Source organism: Chiroxiphia lanceolata, chromosome 2, assembly GCF_009829145.1.
Source record: "Chiroxiphia lanceolata isolate bChiLan1 chromosome 2, bChiLan1.pri, whole genome shotgun sequence".
NCBI classification, from domain to species: domain Eukaryota; kingdom Metazoa; phylum Chordata; class Aves; order Passeriformes; family Pipridae; genus Chiroxiphia; species Chiroxiphia lanceolata.
This window is the reverse complement of record NC_045638.1, coordinates 42,016,223-42,036,059: the sequence shown is the minus strand read 5'-3', so window position 1 is coordinate 42,036,059 and position 19,837 is coordinate 42,016,223. Positions and strand designations below refer to the sequence as shown.

At 35.5% G+C, this 19,837-nt stretch overlaps 1 protein-coding gene across 5 annotated transcripts in view; it reads right to left on the bottom strand.

Annotated features, from left to right (window-relative positions):
- The window catches only part of UGGT2 (UDP-glucose glycoprotein glucosyltransferase 2), an 89,577-nt gene that overhangs the window by 56,202 nt on the left and 13,538 nt on the right, over window positions 1-19,837 (bottom strand). For 4 of the 5 annotated variants that reach the window (XM_032677219.1, XM_032677225.1, XM_032677231.1 and 1 more), the window contains exons 5-10: window positions 17,970-18,144; window positions 15,912-16,008; window positions 14,779-14,860; window positions 12,604-12,704; window positions 9,577-9,676; window positions 5,710-5,770 (exon numbers count right to left, since the gene is read on the bottom strand). In XM_032677219.1, the coding sequence (XP_032533110.1) occupies window positions 5,710-5,770; window positions 9,577-9,676; window positions 12,604-12,704; window positions 14,779-14,860; window positions 15,912-16,008; window positions 17,970-18,144 (616 nt within the window). Of the gene's footprint in view, window positions 1-5,709; window positions 5,771-9,576; window positions 9,677-12,603; window positions 12,705-14,778; window positions 14,861-15,911; window positions 16,009-16,868; window positions 17,901-17,969; window positions 18,145-19,837 lie in introns of those variants that run through there. The other variant, XM_032677236.1, reaches the window with a different exon arrangement.

The window sequence follows — 19,837 nt, the reverse complement described above, 5'->3', positions numbered from 1 at the left end:
TATATCTTTACTTTGCAAAGAAGAAAAGACACCCACAATAAACAAATACAACAGAAGCATTTAGGGAGTAAAGTATGTCTTATCATTCTATTTCAGAGAGCTCTGAGGAACTATCCGGTTTAATCTCAGGTGGTTGTATCAAGATAAGTAACAGGAGCAACAGCAGTAGTGTATCCCAACTCACCCCATAAGAATCAGATTTCTGGATCTGTCTTAATTCCCAATAGAGGAATGGAAAGTACAAAAATATGCAAAAAAAAGGCAAAAAAAAATATTTTTACCCATTTAGCTCCCACTTGCTAAATAAAATAAGTGTGAACAAAATATACACTTTGAAGAAAAGCACATTTAAAGCAAGTAACTCAGGCTGCATATATTACTCCACTTATAAGCCTGTCACTGAACAAATGAGAGAAAAAAATGAGCATAGATTAAAAATAGTATTATTTCTTTAAAACAGTGTAGTTACTTTCACACAGTAAAATGCAAATAAACTCAAAGCTAACTGGTTTGTGGCATTACAAGTGCAAACCCACATAAATGAGACAACAGTTTCCTTGAAGCTCCTTGTAATCAAACATACGTGCATTATTGTTCATCACTCATTGAGAAGGCACCATACTCCTTAGTATAGATAAACATTTCCAAAACCCCAAGCAGAATGGAAACATGTAATAGTACCTAATGCTAGTTTATGAAAGGCAGGGCTCTCCACGAAGGAAAACTGCACCTGTGATAAGTCTAACACAGAAAGAACGTTTATTGAAGTCCAATACATGTCCTTGACTTTGAAAACCAACTTCTGAAATTTGCAAATTTCCTTTATTTTAATGGTATAAACTGAACTTCACAGTGCTTTCACTGCTTTTTTGTATGCTTATTTACAAAAGTACAATGTAATTACTTATGCTTGCTATAAAGTATCTAAATACACATATTCATACTGTGATATAATGTGAAGAATACTGGAGACTTGGAATCATAGAATGGTTTGGGTTGCAAGGGACCTTAAAGATCACCTAGTTTCAATCCCCTTGCCATGGGCAGGGTCACCTTTCACTAGACCAGGTTGCTCAAACCCCTATCCAACCTGGCCTTGAACACTTCCAGGGATGGGGCATCCACATCCTCTCAGGGCAGCTTGTTCCAGTGCCTCACTACCTTCGCAGTAAAGACCTTCTTCCATATTTCTAACCTAAATTTCCCCTCTTTAAGTTTGACCCCATTACTCCGTGTCCTGTTGTCAGAGATCAGATTCGTATCTCAGGTAGTTTGACTGATGGGTCAAATAAACCAGGCTGTTTGTGTGGGGGGGGGAGCAAGGGCTAGGCCTAGGCCTGCTGCCAACATGGCTGAGAGCACATAGCAGGGAAAGTGGTGTTGCTGGGCTGTCAATCAATAAGGTCTGCCTGATGGCCTACCCACACCACACCCCCTGGAGCCTTTGAGTGGCTGTGGCACCCTCTCTTTGGCTGGGGGGACAGTGAGGGGCAGTGATCCCTAGGTCCTGCCACAATAGCCAGAGTCTATACACAGACACACGCAAGGGCTCCATATCGCCTCAGCCTGTTGTCCTCGAAGCTGGCAAGATATGACCTTCTTAGTAGTAACTAGATTTTTCTCTCCTCTCCTTAGTCTTTCTTCTCTTAATATCCCTTCCTTTACTCTTGTGGGCAACTTAAACACCTATTTTCTGTATTTCACTTAATTTATAGGTATTTCACTTAAGTTGTATGGAGTTTGTGTTTGATGGGTGTAACATAGGTTTCCTACTCCATAGCAGCGCTTGCTAGTCCTAGTAATTTGTTGTAATGCTTTTGTGATTGGATTCTTTGTACTAGGTGTCATAGTGAAATGCTTTTCCTTGGTTTGCATGTTATCTCTGTAAAAGCCTTTTTGCCAAAATGCCTATTTTCTCACCAAATTAAAGGTAGTTATTATCATTCATGAAAATTTTTGTAGGCACCTAAAAAATGGATGTCAGGGGGCTTTCAAAAACGAGGACTGTAAATGCATGGCAGTAAGTTTCCTGTAGGAAAAAAAAACAAACTGAAAAGAGATACTTTATTAGTTTCCTAATTTATAAACCTCACTTTATTCCCAATCCTATACTCACATAAATTACAGATTTTTTTCCTTTTTTTGTATGTCCCAGAACTTGGTACAGAAAAAGGACTCCTATCTTCCTTACAACTAATTGTTGCTTTGGATTACTCCAGCCCAAGTGTTGGACTTTGTATTTATCTTTGTGAAATCTCATGCAAACATTAAAAACCCACTAGAAGTAGTGGCTGGTGTCTGACATTTACATTTTTCCTACTACAGCTTCAATTACATGCTCTCCCAAGGTCTCACTTGACACATCCCTTCTAAGCAGCCAAAATTCACAAGTGCCTGACAATACCAAGCGCCCTTGCAGCAGGTAACACTTCCAATCATTTTACCTACACAGTTTGATCCTGAGACACAAACAAAACAGGCAGCAAAGACAAACTGAAACAGCCAGGCACACAGCCATGAGCCTCCTCAGCACCAGCCAGTCCTAGGTATACCTGGAATTTTCCTGTACTTAACAAATCGAACTTGGACTAAGGGTTAATAACAGCATTGTGCTATGAAGTGCTCTGACCACAGAGCAATCCCTCTCAGTGCCACTGGACTCAAGCAGTGAACAATAAATATAAAGATGATTACAGTCTCCAGCAGTCTTACCAGTATCCTTCAGGGCTCTTACATAGATCTTGTGAGATCAGCTAGAACAGCCCTCTCACTGAAGCACCAAAATCAGCATTTAGGATATGAGGTCTCTTATCACTACTGAAAGCTTACTGTCATAAGCCCAGACACTTACGTATACATAGATACTGAGAAAGACTGTAACTGGTTGATGTAGGTCATAAAAACACTAACTAAAATGAATGCAAGAATAAAGAAAAAATTAGAATTCACTGGGTATTGAAATGGGATTAAAAGTTTGTCAAATTCTTCAGTACTGCAGTAGAAAAAGATCTGAGCTGAATTACCGGATGTATCAGGTTGGAAGGGACCACAGAGGAGGTTGCCTGGTCCAACATCCCTGCTCAAGCAGATTCATGGTAGAGCAGCACATGGTATAGGATTGCATCAAGACGGTTCTTGAATATCTCCAGTGAGGGAGACTCCACAACTTTTCTGGACAATCTGTTCCAGTGCATGGTCACCCACATAGCAAAGAAGTTCTTCATCATATTTATGTGGAACTTCCTGTGCATCAGCTTCCTCTTGTCCTATTGCTTGGCACCATCCTCTTGATGCCCCCCCTTCAGATACTTATAGACATTGATAAATCAGAGGTGAGACTCATGATACAATTTTGATGCTAGGCATTTGATTGTTCAGAAGCGCATCCAATTTGCCATAAAAACATTGATGGATGAAGTATTCAGGCAGCCCATACTAGAATTTAAGGCTGATAATAGTCATATAGTATTTTCTTGCTAAACTGTCAGCAAATTATTGCACTGGAAGTTGTGAGTTGTGTTTAATGAGATTTTATTTTTTCCTTTTCTCTATAGCAGTTCTTTGTCTATTTCTTGGTTAGGTATCAATTCACTACACCTAAATCATCACATGTCTTTCAACTTACAATACCTTTATTTCCTCCCATTGCATTTCCTATTCAACTTTCATTATCTTGAGAGGGAATCATCCAGTTACACACAGCATGGGATCATATCTCTCCTGCTGCTAGATGGATGTACTGCAGTTCAAGAATGCACATTCCAAGTTATTGTGCTCAAGCAGCAGTGTTCAGGAAGTTTCCCTACTTTTATTCAACAGATTTTAGTTTTCAGCTGTCAAAAGGCCTGTAGCCTTTAGACTACATGAAGGATGCAGTAGGAAATTTAAACTCAGAGTGATAGGTGCATAAAATCCTCTTAATGTAGTTAATACAGTCATGGAATCATATGAGTGATTCAGCTCATATGTGACCATATGTGACCAACCACACAGATATCCAATGTAATTTGTTTCAGGGCAATATATCTTTGGACTGGAAAATACAGGTGAGGCAGAAGGGAATGGATGTTCCAGTGGACACATATGCCAGACCTGTGTGGATATCTCGGATAACCTGTAGCATCTCAAATGACATAAGAAATTCAGGCTTAGGCAACTCAGTTGTGCTCCATAAAAGAAACACTGAACAAGCTAAATTGTTTTTGATGTCCATTGACTACATCTTCATTGTCATAACAGCTTATATATATATAGCTTTGCCTAAATACATACTTAATTTCAATCCAAATTTTAAGTTACTTTTCCTAATCCTTATACTTACTAATTACCACTTTAATTCATGGTAGACCTTTACTTTTTTTTTTTTTGCATTTTAGGGTGGAGGAGTAGTTTTTGATTAAGCAGTTAGTTTTGATTTTTGTGTTAACTGAGCTTCAATTTAAGAAGATCTCTGTGAAAACCCAAGAATCAAACATGCACTCTGCATACAAGAAAGCTGAAGGGGTCAAGGCAGTGAAATGCTGAAATACGTGAAATATCTTCTCCATATACCAGCCCCAAGTGCAATCACCAAAGGACAGAAAAAGGCCTCCACAATTGTTTGCTTAACCATTTACAAGGATTTAACACTCGATCCTATCACTATTTGGGCAGGTAATACTCAAGACACTGGAAAGCCTTACATTAGTTTTGCATAGTGGAGAGCTCTAACACATTTATGTGATATTTTTGCTACAATAAAGATGACAAGCTCTTTATGAGAAGGCTGCACCAGTGTAACAGGAACATTGTTCACTTTCCCTGTTTTGGAAGGTTGGAAGAAACTGGAAAGGCATTCCCCTGGAGATACTAGCCTTGGCAAGGCAAGAGGAAAAGACCTGAATGGATACAAAGCAATATGATACATGAAAATGTTGCAGAAGTACAGGAGTGCCATAAGTAATACAGTGGTTGGTCAATCTTAACACCATACAAAAATACATGTTCTGAAGATCAGGACAAGGGCAGTGCTATGGATGTCATTTCACGTGACCAGTCCTAAAAGCACGGTGGCTAACATTTAACTATAACACTCAACTTGAAAGAAAAAGTCCAACCTCTGAACACAGAATACAAGAGACATCATGAACTCAACAAACACAAAGTGGCATCTCAGGATAAATCTCAGATCAGTCAAAATCACAGGAAAAAGGGCTCCTCATGTGACACAAGGAACAAAAGATGCAGTGACTCAAGGACAAAAATAAAACCACCATCTACCATAGATGATGTTTGAAACACTTTGCAGAATAGTTGCATGTGTGGTTCTGAGAATGTGGATTCTGGAGTGTGGAAAGCTCAAAGCTACCATGTGCTGACCATAATGTAAGCAGTAGGCCTAGATTCAGCAACAAAGCTCTAGAAAAATTAACTGATACCTATTTTGCTTTCACAGCACACGATTTGTGACTCGACACAACACTCTGTGAAAATTGTTTGGCCTTGCCTAGTTCTATAAAGCCAAAAAAGAGACAGGAAAAAGTGTCATGAACAGCAGAAAGTAAACTATTTTAATTGGGCATTTAAATGTTACCTATCTATTAACAGATTTTTAGACCAATTAACTCTTTTTCTCTGATAGCAACCATTTGAAAGTTACTACACTAATAAAAATCTCCAAAAGCAGCAATATGATAGTAACTCAAATGTCTACTTGAAATAAAAACAAACCTTCTGATTTTCTTCTATTTCATTTCGCATTTCCTTGTCTATGGTCACTCTTGTCAATGATCTGTTAAAATAAAATATTTGTATCACTCAACCACCACATTTTCAAAATATCATTAAATAATGTGAAATAGGTATTTTAATAAAACATCCAATGCATTTTAATAAAACATCTGTAATTGAAGAATGCTGTAATTAAATCTTAAAAAGAAGAGCGATGTAGTGTCATAAATTTTGTATTTTCAAACCAAATATTGTTCCATATTACTCTAGTAAACCCAGGCTTCAAATTCAGACTAGGTTTTGTTGAAGTAATATAATCAACATATGTTTTACCACTTTCAATCTTTTCTCTTGTGTGTTTTTTTTTTTTTTGTTGGAAAATAGCATGCATACAAAAAGTAAGCTGCTTGGTCATCTAAATTATTACCTAAATACAACCCATATTTGTATATTTTAAGTTACTGTTACTAACTCTATGCTACTCAACATTACAGTAGAGACAGCCAAGGATTTGTCTGGATAAAGGCAAGGAAAACATGTAAAGAATGACCACTTAAAATTAGGTGAGACTTAAAAAAGAGATTCACTGATTGAGACCCTTGAAAATGTTAAGCATTCACAGACAGTCAAAATTTTAATTTCCTTAGTCATTCTACCTTTCCAAGATAATGCACTGATTTGTCTTTTTTACCTCTGAATGTTCTGGAAGACTATTTTATCTTCCTCTGCCACAATGTATTGTATGTCAGGCTATCTTAAAATACTTCCAGAGGCAAATTAATCTCTCCATATTTTAAGAAAATCTAAACCTGACTGTCCTGATAAATGCCAAAAAAATATGCTAGTTGCCTATACAAGCATTTTTTTCAAAACAAGGTTGTACATGTTTTAGCAAATTGTATGGGGCTTCAAGAAAAACTGGAATCGTCTTAAACCTGAAAGTTGACCAAGCAAACCGAGAATGCTCCTATATGAAGCCAACTTCAATACTTATGGATAATAAAGTAGTTATTTAATAATATAAATCCTCACTTCCTCCCCAAAGAAACTGATTCAGAAAAGATCTTGCTAGTATACTCCACATTGCTCACAATACGTCAGAAGTAAGACATAAAATCAGTTTATTTTAAACAACTATTCAAGTTTTCCAGACAATCAGAGAGATTACTTGTTAGGAGCAAACAGTATGATTTCCAAGCTTGGTTTTAGAGAGTCCTGAATTAAATATACTTTAGGGAAAACAAAACCAGCTGATTTTTATCATGTTGAACTCAACATAAATAGTAGGTCCTGTAGCTCTCAGAAGTGATGCTTCATTCTGCACACACAGTTGATAAAAAAAATGCACAGAGAAAAAGGACAACCATTTCCAAATGGCTCCTACTGTGAGTAGTTAGGCAGAAAAACAAAACATGAATGTGAGAAAAATGAAAAGCTGGAAAAGAGAATACAAAGCCAGTCCAATCTTAGCAAGGAAGTAAAATACCTATCAGCAAAAGGTAAGCTTTACTGATAGCTTTGGTAACAGGAAAGCAACATCCTTAGGAATTATTAAGTAGCTCCTTGTCTATGCATGGCAGTTGACAATGTGGGATTCTAGCAAGATTTTATGGAGAGAGTGTGATGGCTGGTCCTGGAAAAGAACACCCTACGAATCTGAGGTAACGAAAGTACCTGTGAAAGACATCTGTTCATTTTGAATTCTGTCATTTGTTCGATTTGTTCAGAGCTTCACAAAGCTTTTATGCAGGTTTTTCTACTTCTAGCAAGTAAATGGATACTATTTATCTTTCTACATGATGAAGAAATGTTCTAATACAACCTTAAAGTTGCAGTATTCTCTATCATATAATTTTGTGCATCTTTGTTCTTACCTGGACAAGTATGTAGCTATATAGTACTGAGTACTGAAGGAAAAAAGGAAGCCTTTCACATGGTCATAATGTTAACATTCATGAATGATTAGTAAATAGCAAGTAACAGAACATTATAACACTTCATTATCTGTTCTTTAAGAATGCAATAATATGAGAAGTATACAACAAAACAAAGATGAAAAATACCCTATAAAATGAATTATCAAAATGTCGCCATGACATATATCAGTTGTTACACTGTCTACATCTGATGACATTTTGTAAAATCTACCTCAGACTAACCTTTTCAGCTGGAAATACTGAAACACAAAATGCAGGCTGTAAATTAGAAAGTGAAAGAAACTTTCAGAGGAATAGTACATTATCTTTTTTATGGTCTAAGAGACTCCTCCATTTTTAAGGAACATATAATATTTAATTTTTATTTTCATAACTACAGTTCTAAACTTTTTATACAGCCTTTTCAAAGCATAATTTTCAAAATTAGAAATAGTTGTTTTCATACATAAACTGTCTGAAACTGAAACAATCTTAAAATACTATTAATATAATGATCAGTTATCTATCTAAAGTGATTAAGCAATATGTTTTCATGTCCTGTTTATTCTAGCTTTTATTTTTCCAAATTAGTACTTCTGAGTAATTGATTACCTTATTAATGAAATCTATTCTGTGCACTGTTTTTACACAATGCCCCTTGGATTTAAGTTTGTTGTCAATGCAGGCCTACTAAATTTAAATTATTTAAATATCTGTAATCTCTCACGTTAAAAATAACATGCTAGATTAGCATGTTAGAATACATGATACAGGACAGAAACTATGATTATTCCTCTTTTAATAATTTTAAAGTCTTCTTATACTTTTACCCATAAAATGTTTGAAGAGTAGGTAAATTGTGCTCTCTAATGCCACAAATACATTCCACTTCAACTCCTGTCGTGTAACAATTTAATGACTTTTTAAATCAATTATTTAAATGTCACCTAGCATACTTCAAAATGACTTTTTCCTGCCCTTTAAAGAACAGAACTTGCCTTGAAGTTCAACATTATATACACTTCCACTATCTCCTACTGGAAAGCTGAATTTTCTGATTGATAACCCGAACATAAACTTATATCATACTACTTCATAATAATTATGCTTCAGGCATTTTAAAAGGCATTTTGCTTCCTTGAAACAAGACGTTACAACGGTAGCTTTTCCATTACAGTGTAGATTTTCTCTAACAGACAATCAGGGGTGACAATGAAACACTGTGATAATTAAACAAGAGTGGTAAAATGTGAAAGCACTCTGAGTTAAGAACCCTATTTAGCATCACATTTAATTCAGTATTCAAGCAAATATTGCTGATAAGATTACATGAAGAACTTATTAAGTATGAAGAAAAGCATTTCTCAATTATAAAAAAATTGGCTTACAGGAAGAGCAATTTTTAATATTAGGACAGACAATATTAAGGCCACATCCATTTATTTAATATTTATCTTGATCTTCTATTAAGTAATCTCTTATGGAAGACAGATCTTCCCCAGTAAGAACGCTAACATACAGTAGCCAGGGCCCAATCTCCACAGCAATGTTGTGCTTAGAACTAACGTGTGTGGATCCCCCCTGAAATTTATTAATACAACGTTGCCTCCTCCTACTGTGACTAGAATCTGCTAATTATTCAACAGAAATTTCCACCTGAGAAAATATCAATCCAGTAAAATCCGTAAGGACTACGCATTCAACCATAAGCGCCTGAAGAATTAGCATGTCTTCATGGCATCTCCTGCATCAGATAGGAAACATTTAAGAGATCAATCATGAGCTCTCCCTGGAGTCATCTTCTACTCAATTAAATTGCCTGGGATCTATCTAGCAAGCTGTCATACATGAATATCTGACTGCAGGATTTGGATATAAATCTGTATTACTGTCATTAAATTCAAATGCAAACATGAAAACAGTTTTTGAAAAACAAGTTTAAGTATCATACCTGGCTCTTATTGGGAAGTTCTGAGCAATGTCTTTCATTACCTTTAAAGCATCATAAACAGGGGTAGACATAACTCGAGCAGCTGCTTGAAAACTAAGATCTGGCACAGGGGGAAATAAAAAACAAGATCATTGGAAATATCACTCTCAATCATTACTGCCTACAATCAGAAAACTGTTCTATATACACACTCTCACTATTAACGTATTTTATGTTTCAATCAATGATTCAACAAGAAGTAACATTATTAAGGTTGAAAAGATGGTCACTTGAAAGTTGGAATATTAAATTCAGGATTTTCTACAGAATTCTGCTTAACTTTCTTGAACATACACACTGTACGTGTAATTTCTAAATTTACAGAAACAGACTGAAAAAAACCCAGACCATTCATCACATGGTATTATGGTGTTATCACAAGGGTATCTCACACTCAAACCTAGATACAAACCAACCCACAGAAAACCAGAACTACAGTAAAGAGTAAGATTTTTCCAGCTCCAGGACTTAACAAGATTTTCAGAAAACAGATATATTTAACATAGAAGGTTGTACTGAGCACGTGAATTGTACAGTTTTCAAAAGTAACAGCAATTTCACAGAAAGAAAATGGAGACTCGTGAAAGAAAGGTCATTCTGTCAAATATCAGGTTCTCCTCAGTGTCCAGTACAATTTTTAAAGGGATTTCATTTTTCTCTCTATGCTTTTTCTCAGAATGAAGTAAATTTTCAGATTTCAGAACAGTTTAAAATTCATTTGTCTATGCACTAAAAAAACAATGATGGAATTCAGTTAGCTGTCTCTGGCGTCTAACTTGAGTGTGGCAAATTTTGGCACGTAAGAATAGGGAAAATCCAATTTTGGTACCAATGAGGTAAGACAATAATACACAAGGTGCTTCCATGTACCTTGGACACAGTCTGCTTAACTACCTCAGGGCAATGATGCTTCTTCCTCCTAATTTGTTAGTTAAGACACCTGAGCAGAAACTGAAAGCCTTGGATTATTGAGTTTGAGGAAAGCTGATGCCACATATTGTAAAAAGGGGCAGAAAATAATTGAGGATGCTGCCTACTAAAACTTTGCACCAACTTTTCAAAGTAATTAGAAATTAAAAAAAAAAAAAAGAAGAAGGCTGAAGGAAAGTAAATAACATACACTCTTAGTTTAGCCTGATAAAGTATACCTTGGCTGCAAAGAAAGGTGAGAGGTGGAATGTTAACTTGGTATTTCTTAATACTTATTAAAAAAAGTATTAAAAGAGATTGCTCTTTTAAAAAGTACGTTTCAGATCCCTTTCAACAGGCACATAATTTGTCATCAGGTGAAGCAACACCCAGTTGCTGTTGTTACTACAGATAGTGATGTCTTACCTGCGGTGAACTTAAGAGCACACGCTTAAAATCCTTCACAAATTGCTAGTAAATTCCATTCTATGCTGAACAGCTAGAGTATGGATATTCAAACTGAGGCTGACATCTTTTTACATTCTTGGTTATCTCTGGTTGGGGCTGTCACCGACCTACCCTTGCAGCACCTTGACACAGCTGAGAGTGCAGTGTAAGGCACCTTGGGGAAAATGTACTTACTAATTACTTATCTAAAATATAAAAGCTCTTGAAAGACAACTCTTGAATGGTGTTTAGGTTCATTTATAAATAGAAGTATGCCCTATAGCTGAAGTAGTTTTGCTTAAATTTAGTTAAATTTTTACTTGGAAGCTAATTAAAGGAAATCAGAGAGAAGCTGAGCCATTAATTCAGCCAGTATAATTAGTCATTAAGAATGAACTAAAGAAAGCACCCTGTCATGTCAGCAGTAAGAGTATCAAAACAAGTGCACCATAAAAATTGGGGGCTGGAGACCCCCTGTCTAAGAAGACCCTGAATAACAGCCACTACAACTAAACAAACAGCATCACAAAGCTAAACTACTTTCAACACTAAGAACTGGTTGCTTGGGGGTTAGCACCAATTTCATGTTTTATTTATACAGCCATGACACCACAGAAAAGACCACTACTAAATAAAGACCTTGTACTGGCTTTTGAATGTGTATGTTAAAGAGATCAAAGTTTCACTTCTTCTGCTTTAACATCAACTGAGTGGTATTCAATAATGTAAACAAAATTAAACAGTCAAAAAGAATAGTTTCTATTTACTTGCAAAGAAGGTTTCTCAGGAGAACTTAAAAGCAGTGTTTTTCAATTGTTTTTCATTCTGGACAAAGATAAATCCAGTAGTTGAAGTTCACACAAAGAAGACTGCAAGTGAAATACAATTATCACAAATACCTAATATCAGACTGGACACTGCTAGCAAGCTCCATAACACCAGGGTCCCAAAAAGAAACTAAAGCTCAGCCTCCTTCATTGCAGTAGTATGAAGGCAAATCATTTTTGATCAGGTTGCCCTCTGAAATTGAAGAATGTAACAGGAAAAATTTTGTTGCCTAAACTTAAGTGTCATGACATTTTAGGGACCTGTATTAGAGTGGTTTATAATTTCATTCAAGCTACAGAATGTCCTGCAGGTCATCAACACAGAAGCTGTTGAGAAATCAACTTATACAGATTTGTTGATTTGTTCTCCTTTTCTTCAGGAAAGGTTTTAAAAGCATGTTCTTCCATTTGATGTTACATTAAAAAATGTATCAACGTGAACTCCAGTACACTGATAAAAGTTAGAATTTATGAATTAAACAAACTGTCTTTATCATGTATTTCATCCTGACACAAGAGTCATACCTTTTGCCTGACCTCTAAAAAAAATCTGAAACTAAATTTAACACCCGAGATTACACATCAGGAAAAAAACCAGGCATCTTATAAAATTACTTCAATGTTTCTTTATTTTCTTTATAGAAGATACCAACACATGCCTTTTAAATACTTAATGTAATACAGCCTTTTAATGAAACTGTGTCTCTTTTTAAAAGATGCTTTTATTGTAATGTTAATACATCAACATAACAAAGGAAAATTAAATAGAGTATTGTGTTAGACCAGAAAAAAATACAATACATACCTTGTAGCTCCCAAACCTTCAGCGGTTCCATGTTGTTAGTAGTTTCAATTAGATGTTTTTTAAACTTTTTCAGGTTATTTTTCAGATCAGGATATATCTGTCTACAATAAAACATTTTCCTTTTAACAAAGGCAGAATCAATTACATCCATCAATGTTTGCTTTTACCCACAATATTGTCCACAGCTAATACTGTATCTTTAGGGTAACAACCACGAATGAAAACTTGAATTCATTCTCAAAAAAAAAATAAAGATTTGTGGTAAGAAAAGGTGATTACTGAGGACTAAAAATCAGTTAATTAGAGTCTTAAGAGTAGAATCATTTAGGTTGGAACAGACCTCTAAGATCATCAGAGCATCAAGTCTGACCATTAACCCAGCCCTGCCAAGTCCACTATTAAACCATGTTCCTCAGTACCATATCTACCCAGGGATGGAGACTCAACCACTTCTCCAGGCAGCTTTTCCCAATGCCTAACAACCCTCTCCATGAGGAAATTCTTACTAAATACAAGGACTTCAATTGTTTTGTAGTGATCTGCCTCAAAACCTACCACATAAATTCTGATGGAATAAATGAACTCAAAGATTAAACAGTATCAACACACAATACAGGTAACTGTGTAGTTTGTTTATTATAGCATAATGTATACCTAATTGTATATTAACTGTACTATAGATTGACTGTAACTGTATGCAGAGTTTGTGGCATTACTTAGAAAAGATAAAGGCAAGCCAATGTTGAGAACATCTGCTATAAATTAACATTGCTGACAAAATCAAGCTACTGAGCACACAAATCATTAGTCTGACCTGAAGAAGAGCATGGTACCTAAAAGCTTAGCTCTTTGTTTTGAAAAGATAATAGGGTAGTGTAAAGAAGTTCTGAGAGCAAACACTTCAGCCTGCTACAAGATATCCTTGAACAATCTCCATTAGATTTCTAAAGATTTTATGTCTTCTGCTTCCATTCATAACTATTTTACAGCTGAGAAAACTATAACGTTTGGCCTGGATATACCTGAAGGACAATTTACAGACTGAAATATCTATTTCACCTCCTGTATGAAACGGAGAAGAAAAAAAAAAAGAGTCTAGAGACAATGTCAAAAAGACTGAAGAATTATCTGACAGCTTCACAAACCAGTCACAGTGCAACATCAAGAAACTAAGTATAGCTAAACCTGTCAGAATCCAAGAAGAGAAAAGCTCAGATAAAGAAATGACATGAGCATTTGGTATGACCTGCTGTGGAAGGTCTCTAATATCCAGGTGAAACAAGGGAGCCTGCAGATCTAGATGCACTTCTAACTCAATCTGTTTACTTTAAAAAAGGCAGGAAAGGAGATGGGCTCTCAAGAATTTAGACAGAATTAGATGCTCTGAACTCTGAGACTCACAGATTAGTGACAATTATCTACAAACAAGTTTACTTTTTGCTTTCAGTGGTAAGAGACAGAATGACACTAGAGAAGACACACAGTCTTGGTGTTTTTCCTGAATTAAAAACAATTCATGATTCCCTGCATGGATCTGTTACAGGAAAAGGGAAGCACTTTGGATGACTGAAACCATGAAATGTATCCACAGCTGAGGACTGGAAGGAACCCTCAATAGAGTAACATTCAACTTCATCTAACAGATTGCAACTTGGAGATAAGAGTTCCTGATGGAACAGAACACAAATTCACCAACTCCACAATAAGATATCTACAATAAGCACATCTTCCACGAAATTTCACTCCTATGAAATTAACTACTATCCTTAAAAAGACCGTATGTAGCTACAGCACATGGATTTGTGTTTATTGTGCAACTATTTGCATTTTAAAAAGCAACATTTTGATTCTAAGTATCTTACCAATATGAAAACATGGTGTTCTAAGTTTTTGTGACTGCTATGCAGAAAGATTTTTTTTTTATTTTAAAAAGTTTACTGTATAGGTTCACAGAGAATTAGAAAACTACAAGGAATAAATTGGAATTCACAGAATAAACAACAGTTGCATCTTTACATTCAGAAGACATACCCAGAAAAAAAAATCAGGATTTTCACCCAATAAAAAAATTTCCAACATAAATCTCATGTCTTCTATTAAAAAAAAAATATTAAAAAATCGGTTCGGGTTCCAGAAAAAAATGCAGACATTTAGTTAAAACTTGTATCAACTCACTTTAATTTGCCAAAGAGAAATCCTTGGACATCACTTTCCTCTTCCTCTTCCTCATCTTCCTCTTCTTTTGTCTCATTTGCTCCTGAACACATAGCACATGTAGACAACATAAGCCAAGAAAGTTACTGTTCTGTTATGTTCTTATGAATTATAAAGCAGTTAACAGAAACACACAATCAGAAAGTTGTCATTCTCAGATGTAATCTTAATTAGATTTATATTTACACATTTTGGCATCAGAATTAATTACTTTACAGAATTTCACAACATCCAAATTAATTTTTAAATATGATTCATCCAATGGTAACATTTTTTTATATAAATGAAATTGATATAGTTAAACAGTTCACTTCCCAAAACAGCCATTTCTCAATTTTATTAAGTGATAAGATATAACTCTTATCAGCCAACTACTACCAAATTTATGCTTGAAAAGCCTGATGACTTTTAAGTGCATGAATCTCCAGCTGGAATTTGATGCAAGTCAGAGATCAGTTTCTTTACCTTTAAGAGGTTAAACTATTTTTTGACATGACTCAAAGGTTTTTAAACCTTAGTCTTACCAAAGAAAGTTAACTTTCATTATAACTTGTAAACATCCATGCAAAGCAATTTCTCTGTGTCAACATGCTATAGCTACCACTTTCTGTGGTCAGTGCATCATTTCAACACATAATATACACTGCTCCCAATGCTATGACACATCACATCTTTCCTACAGAAGATTGTGAAAATATTTCCACATAAATTCAGAAAAAAACCCCTCGCCCCTGAAACACTAATGGGTAGATACTGTAGTCACCAGCATGAGAGATGCCAACAAATATGAAGTAATTGAAGGAGAAAGATTAAGTAATTTTAAACTTATTGAAAGAAGACTGAGTTATGTTTTGAAGATCCAGAGAAAACAACAATTAGAGGTTAGATTATAAACTGTATCCTAAGCACAGATCTTTACAAATGTTCTCATGTATTTTGATGTCTTAGTTCCTAATACCTGAGATTTCCTTCTGTAGAAAGAAATTAAGCATAACCTTCAAAACATTAATGACTGAAGATTGTACAAACTGAAGATTCTAACACATTTCAATCGTATCTCCAATGAGATATCAATAAATTAAAAAAGCACATACCTTTAACCTGAGTGTCATCTACTGCTTTATATTCTGTACTCTTTATTGCAAGTTCCACACTATATCCAGATAAATACATTTTCCTGGAACCTGGTTTCTGCTTGACGATATTATTTTAATAGAAGAAAAAATATAAGTTAAAAAGGTATTCATAGGAGATTAACAATATATAATACTGTAACTTTAAAATTTTATGATAGACATTACTTAAATTCATCTTTCAATTCAAAGTACAAGACATATTGACAGTCCACTGAGAAGGCCTGTAACAGAATGTGACAATCTCCTTTACCTCCTGCAGATCACAGAAAGGCTGTGTCAAAATTGTAGTCCCTTCACATAATACTCAAGAAGGACTAGAACAGGAAGAGCTCATAGCACCGTATACAACTATTGATACTTCACAATTCACATTTTAAACTGCTATGAATTTCTTTCTAATGTTGCCAGACCTTCAGCACGTTAGGAATAAATTCTCTATTTTTGCATCAGACTGATTCTTTTAAAAAGTTTTGAGAAAACAGTTAATCAATTTCTGCAAGGCAGATTAAGACAAGGTATTAAGAATATGACTGCTAAAATCAAGTTGCCACTTTGTTAGAAACAAATAAGTACTTCTAACTTGGGAGTGGAAGTTTGAAATTCAATACTGTAATTACACAGAGAATATTTGTATCTGAAAATGCGCCCTAATTTGCCCCAAATGGAAATGCCCTTTCCAAAATGCAATTTGCACACGCACAGCAGCAACTTCTTGAAAGCCTTTCAGCTTTAGCTTGCAATTTCTAAGAATCATTCTGTACTGAGAATCCTCCAACTCACAAGTGAAAACCCAGCAGGGCTGGTGGTTTTCTCTGTCCATCCTCTAAGCAAATCTCAGTGCAGAGAGAGCATTGCACTCTGTAAGTAGTCTAGGTGATACTGGCAAAAAAAAAAAAGACAGCAGAGAGACCGTACCTCTTCTGTACTCAATGCTCCCTCTTCTGGCATTTAATGTAAAAAAGGAGGGAGGATCCGTCTCAGTGGGAACCAAAGAATAAAAATGGAGGTTGTGAGGAAGAAAGAAAAGGGGACAGAGATCTGAAGAGAGAAAAAGTGCAGGCAGGAAGACAACACATGTTTGGGGGGACCATGGTGCATAAGCCAGGCAGACATTTAATATGCAAGTAGGCATTTAATTGAAATAAAAGAGCATAAAAGAACATAAAGTTCAGTAAAAACTATAACCCCAACTTAGAATTCAAGACTGGCATCCTCAAATTCTCTATTTCATTACTATGAGCAAACAATTCAAAGTCATCCGCAAACTACGTATCTCATCTCCCTGAAATGTCTGGTCTACATAAATCACAGCAAGCTCTCACTTCATCAGGTTATTCTCATATTTGTCACACTATTTAAGAGCTGTTCTTTGAATATAAATTACAAAAGCCTTCTAAAACCAAAACTGGGGACAATACAGTTCCATGTACTGGTATTTTATTTGCTTTGTTTCAGGAAGAAGAGTAAGCTAAGGAAAGAATTCAGAAACATGTTTCAAATACTGACACTGCAGAATGCAAACATCAAAAAACTAGTCAGTGACACTGACCGTGATAGCCCACGCTGCTGTACTACAATGAACATATGAGACCATATTGAGCATTTATAAAAACATAAGTATAATTAAAAATGTTTCAACTTGATTTTCTATTCTGCTTTCCATTTTTCTAGTTCTTGTTATTATAATGTTCAGCCTGCTATACCAAAATTCACCCAGGATCTTTCTGTGGTGTACTAAATCCAGACATATAACCAAAAAAGAGGTATTTCAAGATCAATCAGTGATGCAAATAGTGCTTGCATGCAAGATTAGATAATATTATCATGCTTTCCCAGCATCAAAATTTGTATTAAGTGAATCACTTCACCTAGAAAGTTTTAAAATTAGAGCACATATTGCACATGATGTAGGCAAATGCAAAAATAAATGCCGAAAATGTGTTTTGTCAAAAAGCAAGCAAAACAAAGACAGAATACTAACAGTTTACTGAAACATTGCTGATTTGAATTACATACCTGAACATAATGCCGGAGAACATAAACAATTTCCTCCTTTTGTGCCTTCTCAGATAAAATCTTGTGGAATTTGGCAAAGTCTTTTGTACCCATTTCTGCATACAGAACAACCACTGGGCCATCCTCTTTGACAGCTGGGAATTTATGGTCTCCTTTAAAAAGATATGGCCTGGGTCTGGTTTTAAAACAAATACTTGTGATATTACATAGTCAGAAAATAAATTAAAACAGTGGCAATTTTTTTACTTCATAATTGTGAAGGCTTATATGCTAAAAGTATACAAGCCATGTTAAAATCATCACAAAATAATCATGATTGCTCACAGATGAACCTAGAACACCAAATTCACAAATTAAAGTATAATAAACTGAAAAGTCAGCATTAACTATAAATAATTTTAATATATTTTATCAAATTACCACACAAAACAAATGAAAAGCATAGCACTAGGAGATTTTGTGCAATAATCAGTAACAACCTGAAGCTTTTAATTTGAATGATTCATTACATCTATTAGAAATGTACAGAGCAATCAGCGAGTAACAGAGTAGCAGAGGGATATTCTGTGACATTTGAGAAAGCTGCTAACACACAGAGAAACTAACTGGGGTTATACTACTTTAACACCATCAAGTTCTCTTAATTTAGCTAATTTTGCAAATTTTGACTGCCTGCTTACCTTCCTCACTGAAAACCATGACTAGAAAAGTTATACTGCAATGATTTCTTAGATGACTAAAAACATCTTTTGAATAAAACCTGGGAAATATGGAGAAGTAACAGAGGATATCACTGAGCAATATACTCAAGGTGGTAATTATGGATGAGCACATTTCTCTTCAAAGCCTTTGCACAGCCACATTTGAAAGTTATGAAACTTTAATCCAAAACACAATAAATGTGTGTAGTAGACACTCGCTGAAGAGTCATACCAGAAAGGTGAGAGCAGAACTCCATACACACCAGTTTCTGTGATGCAAAGCTTAGGAATATCTTCAATGTAAGAATCACAGAATAGCATACACTACAAAGGACCTTTGGAGGTAATCTGCTGCAAACTCTCACTCAAAGCAGGGACAATATGTATCAGATTACTCAGGGCCTTAACATCAACGTCCTATGTAAGTTCTGTAGGTATGCAACTACAGACTTCATTTGTAAGGCAGAAATAAAAGGAGGGGCCAAGTTCGAGAATTACCTTCAGTGTGTGTGGCCATGTGTCAGAAATATCAGGCAAGCTTTGCCACTGCTATCACTGGATGAGGCTGACCAAGCAGGTGTCACCTGGGAGTCTGAAACAACTCCTGAATGAGTAAGCTCCGTTCAAGAACTGACCCAGATCTGCCCCAGTGAAAGCATTATATACAGGATGTGGCTTGTGCAACTTCCTTCTCATATCCAGACAGACAAGAACTGTCACAGTCACTTTTAAGAGTGGAAAACCTAAAAGTTTCACTTTTCTTAACTAGCCTTAACCACCTTAACTAAGGTGGTTACCAAGTGCTGCCATGACCTTCTTGAACACTGACAGACTCAAAGAAAGTGTTTCATATGCTAATGAACATGCTTCACTAAAAAATTAAGTGCTGCAGTGAAATAACATTGCATAGAGCTACCCTAATGACCTTGAATAGGAGAATTAAAGTGTTCAGCCCTTGTAAATCCAAGATAAGCCTCTGTTCTCTGTTTCTCTTCAACACTGAATAGTAGTGCAAAGGAATTGATTCTCTCTTGCTCTGAGAGCTGAAAGCTAATTAATTTCCTGCCATAAGAGATTCTCATAAGAAGGCTGCCTGAAAGGCAAGGAAGAACAGCTGGGCTGACAAAAAAAAGATAAAAAAAGTTACATGGATGTGGAGTTCAGTAC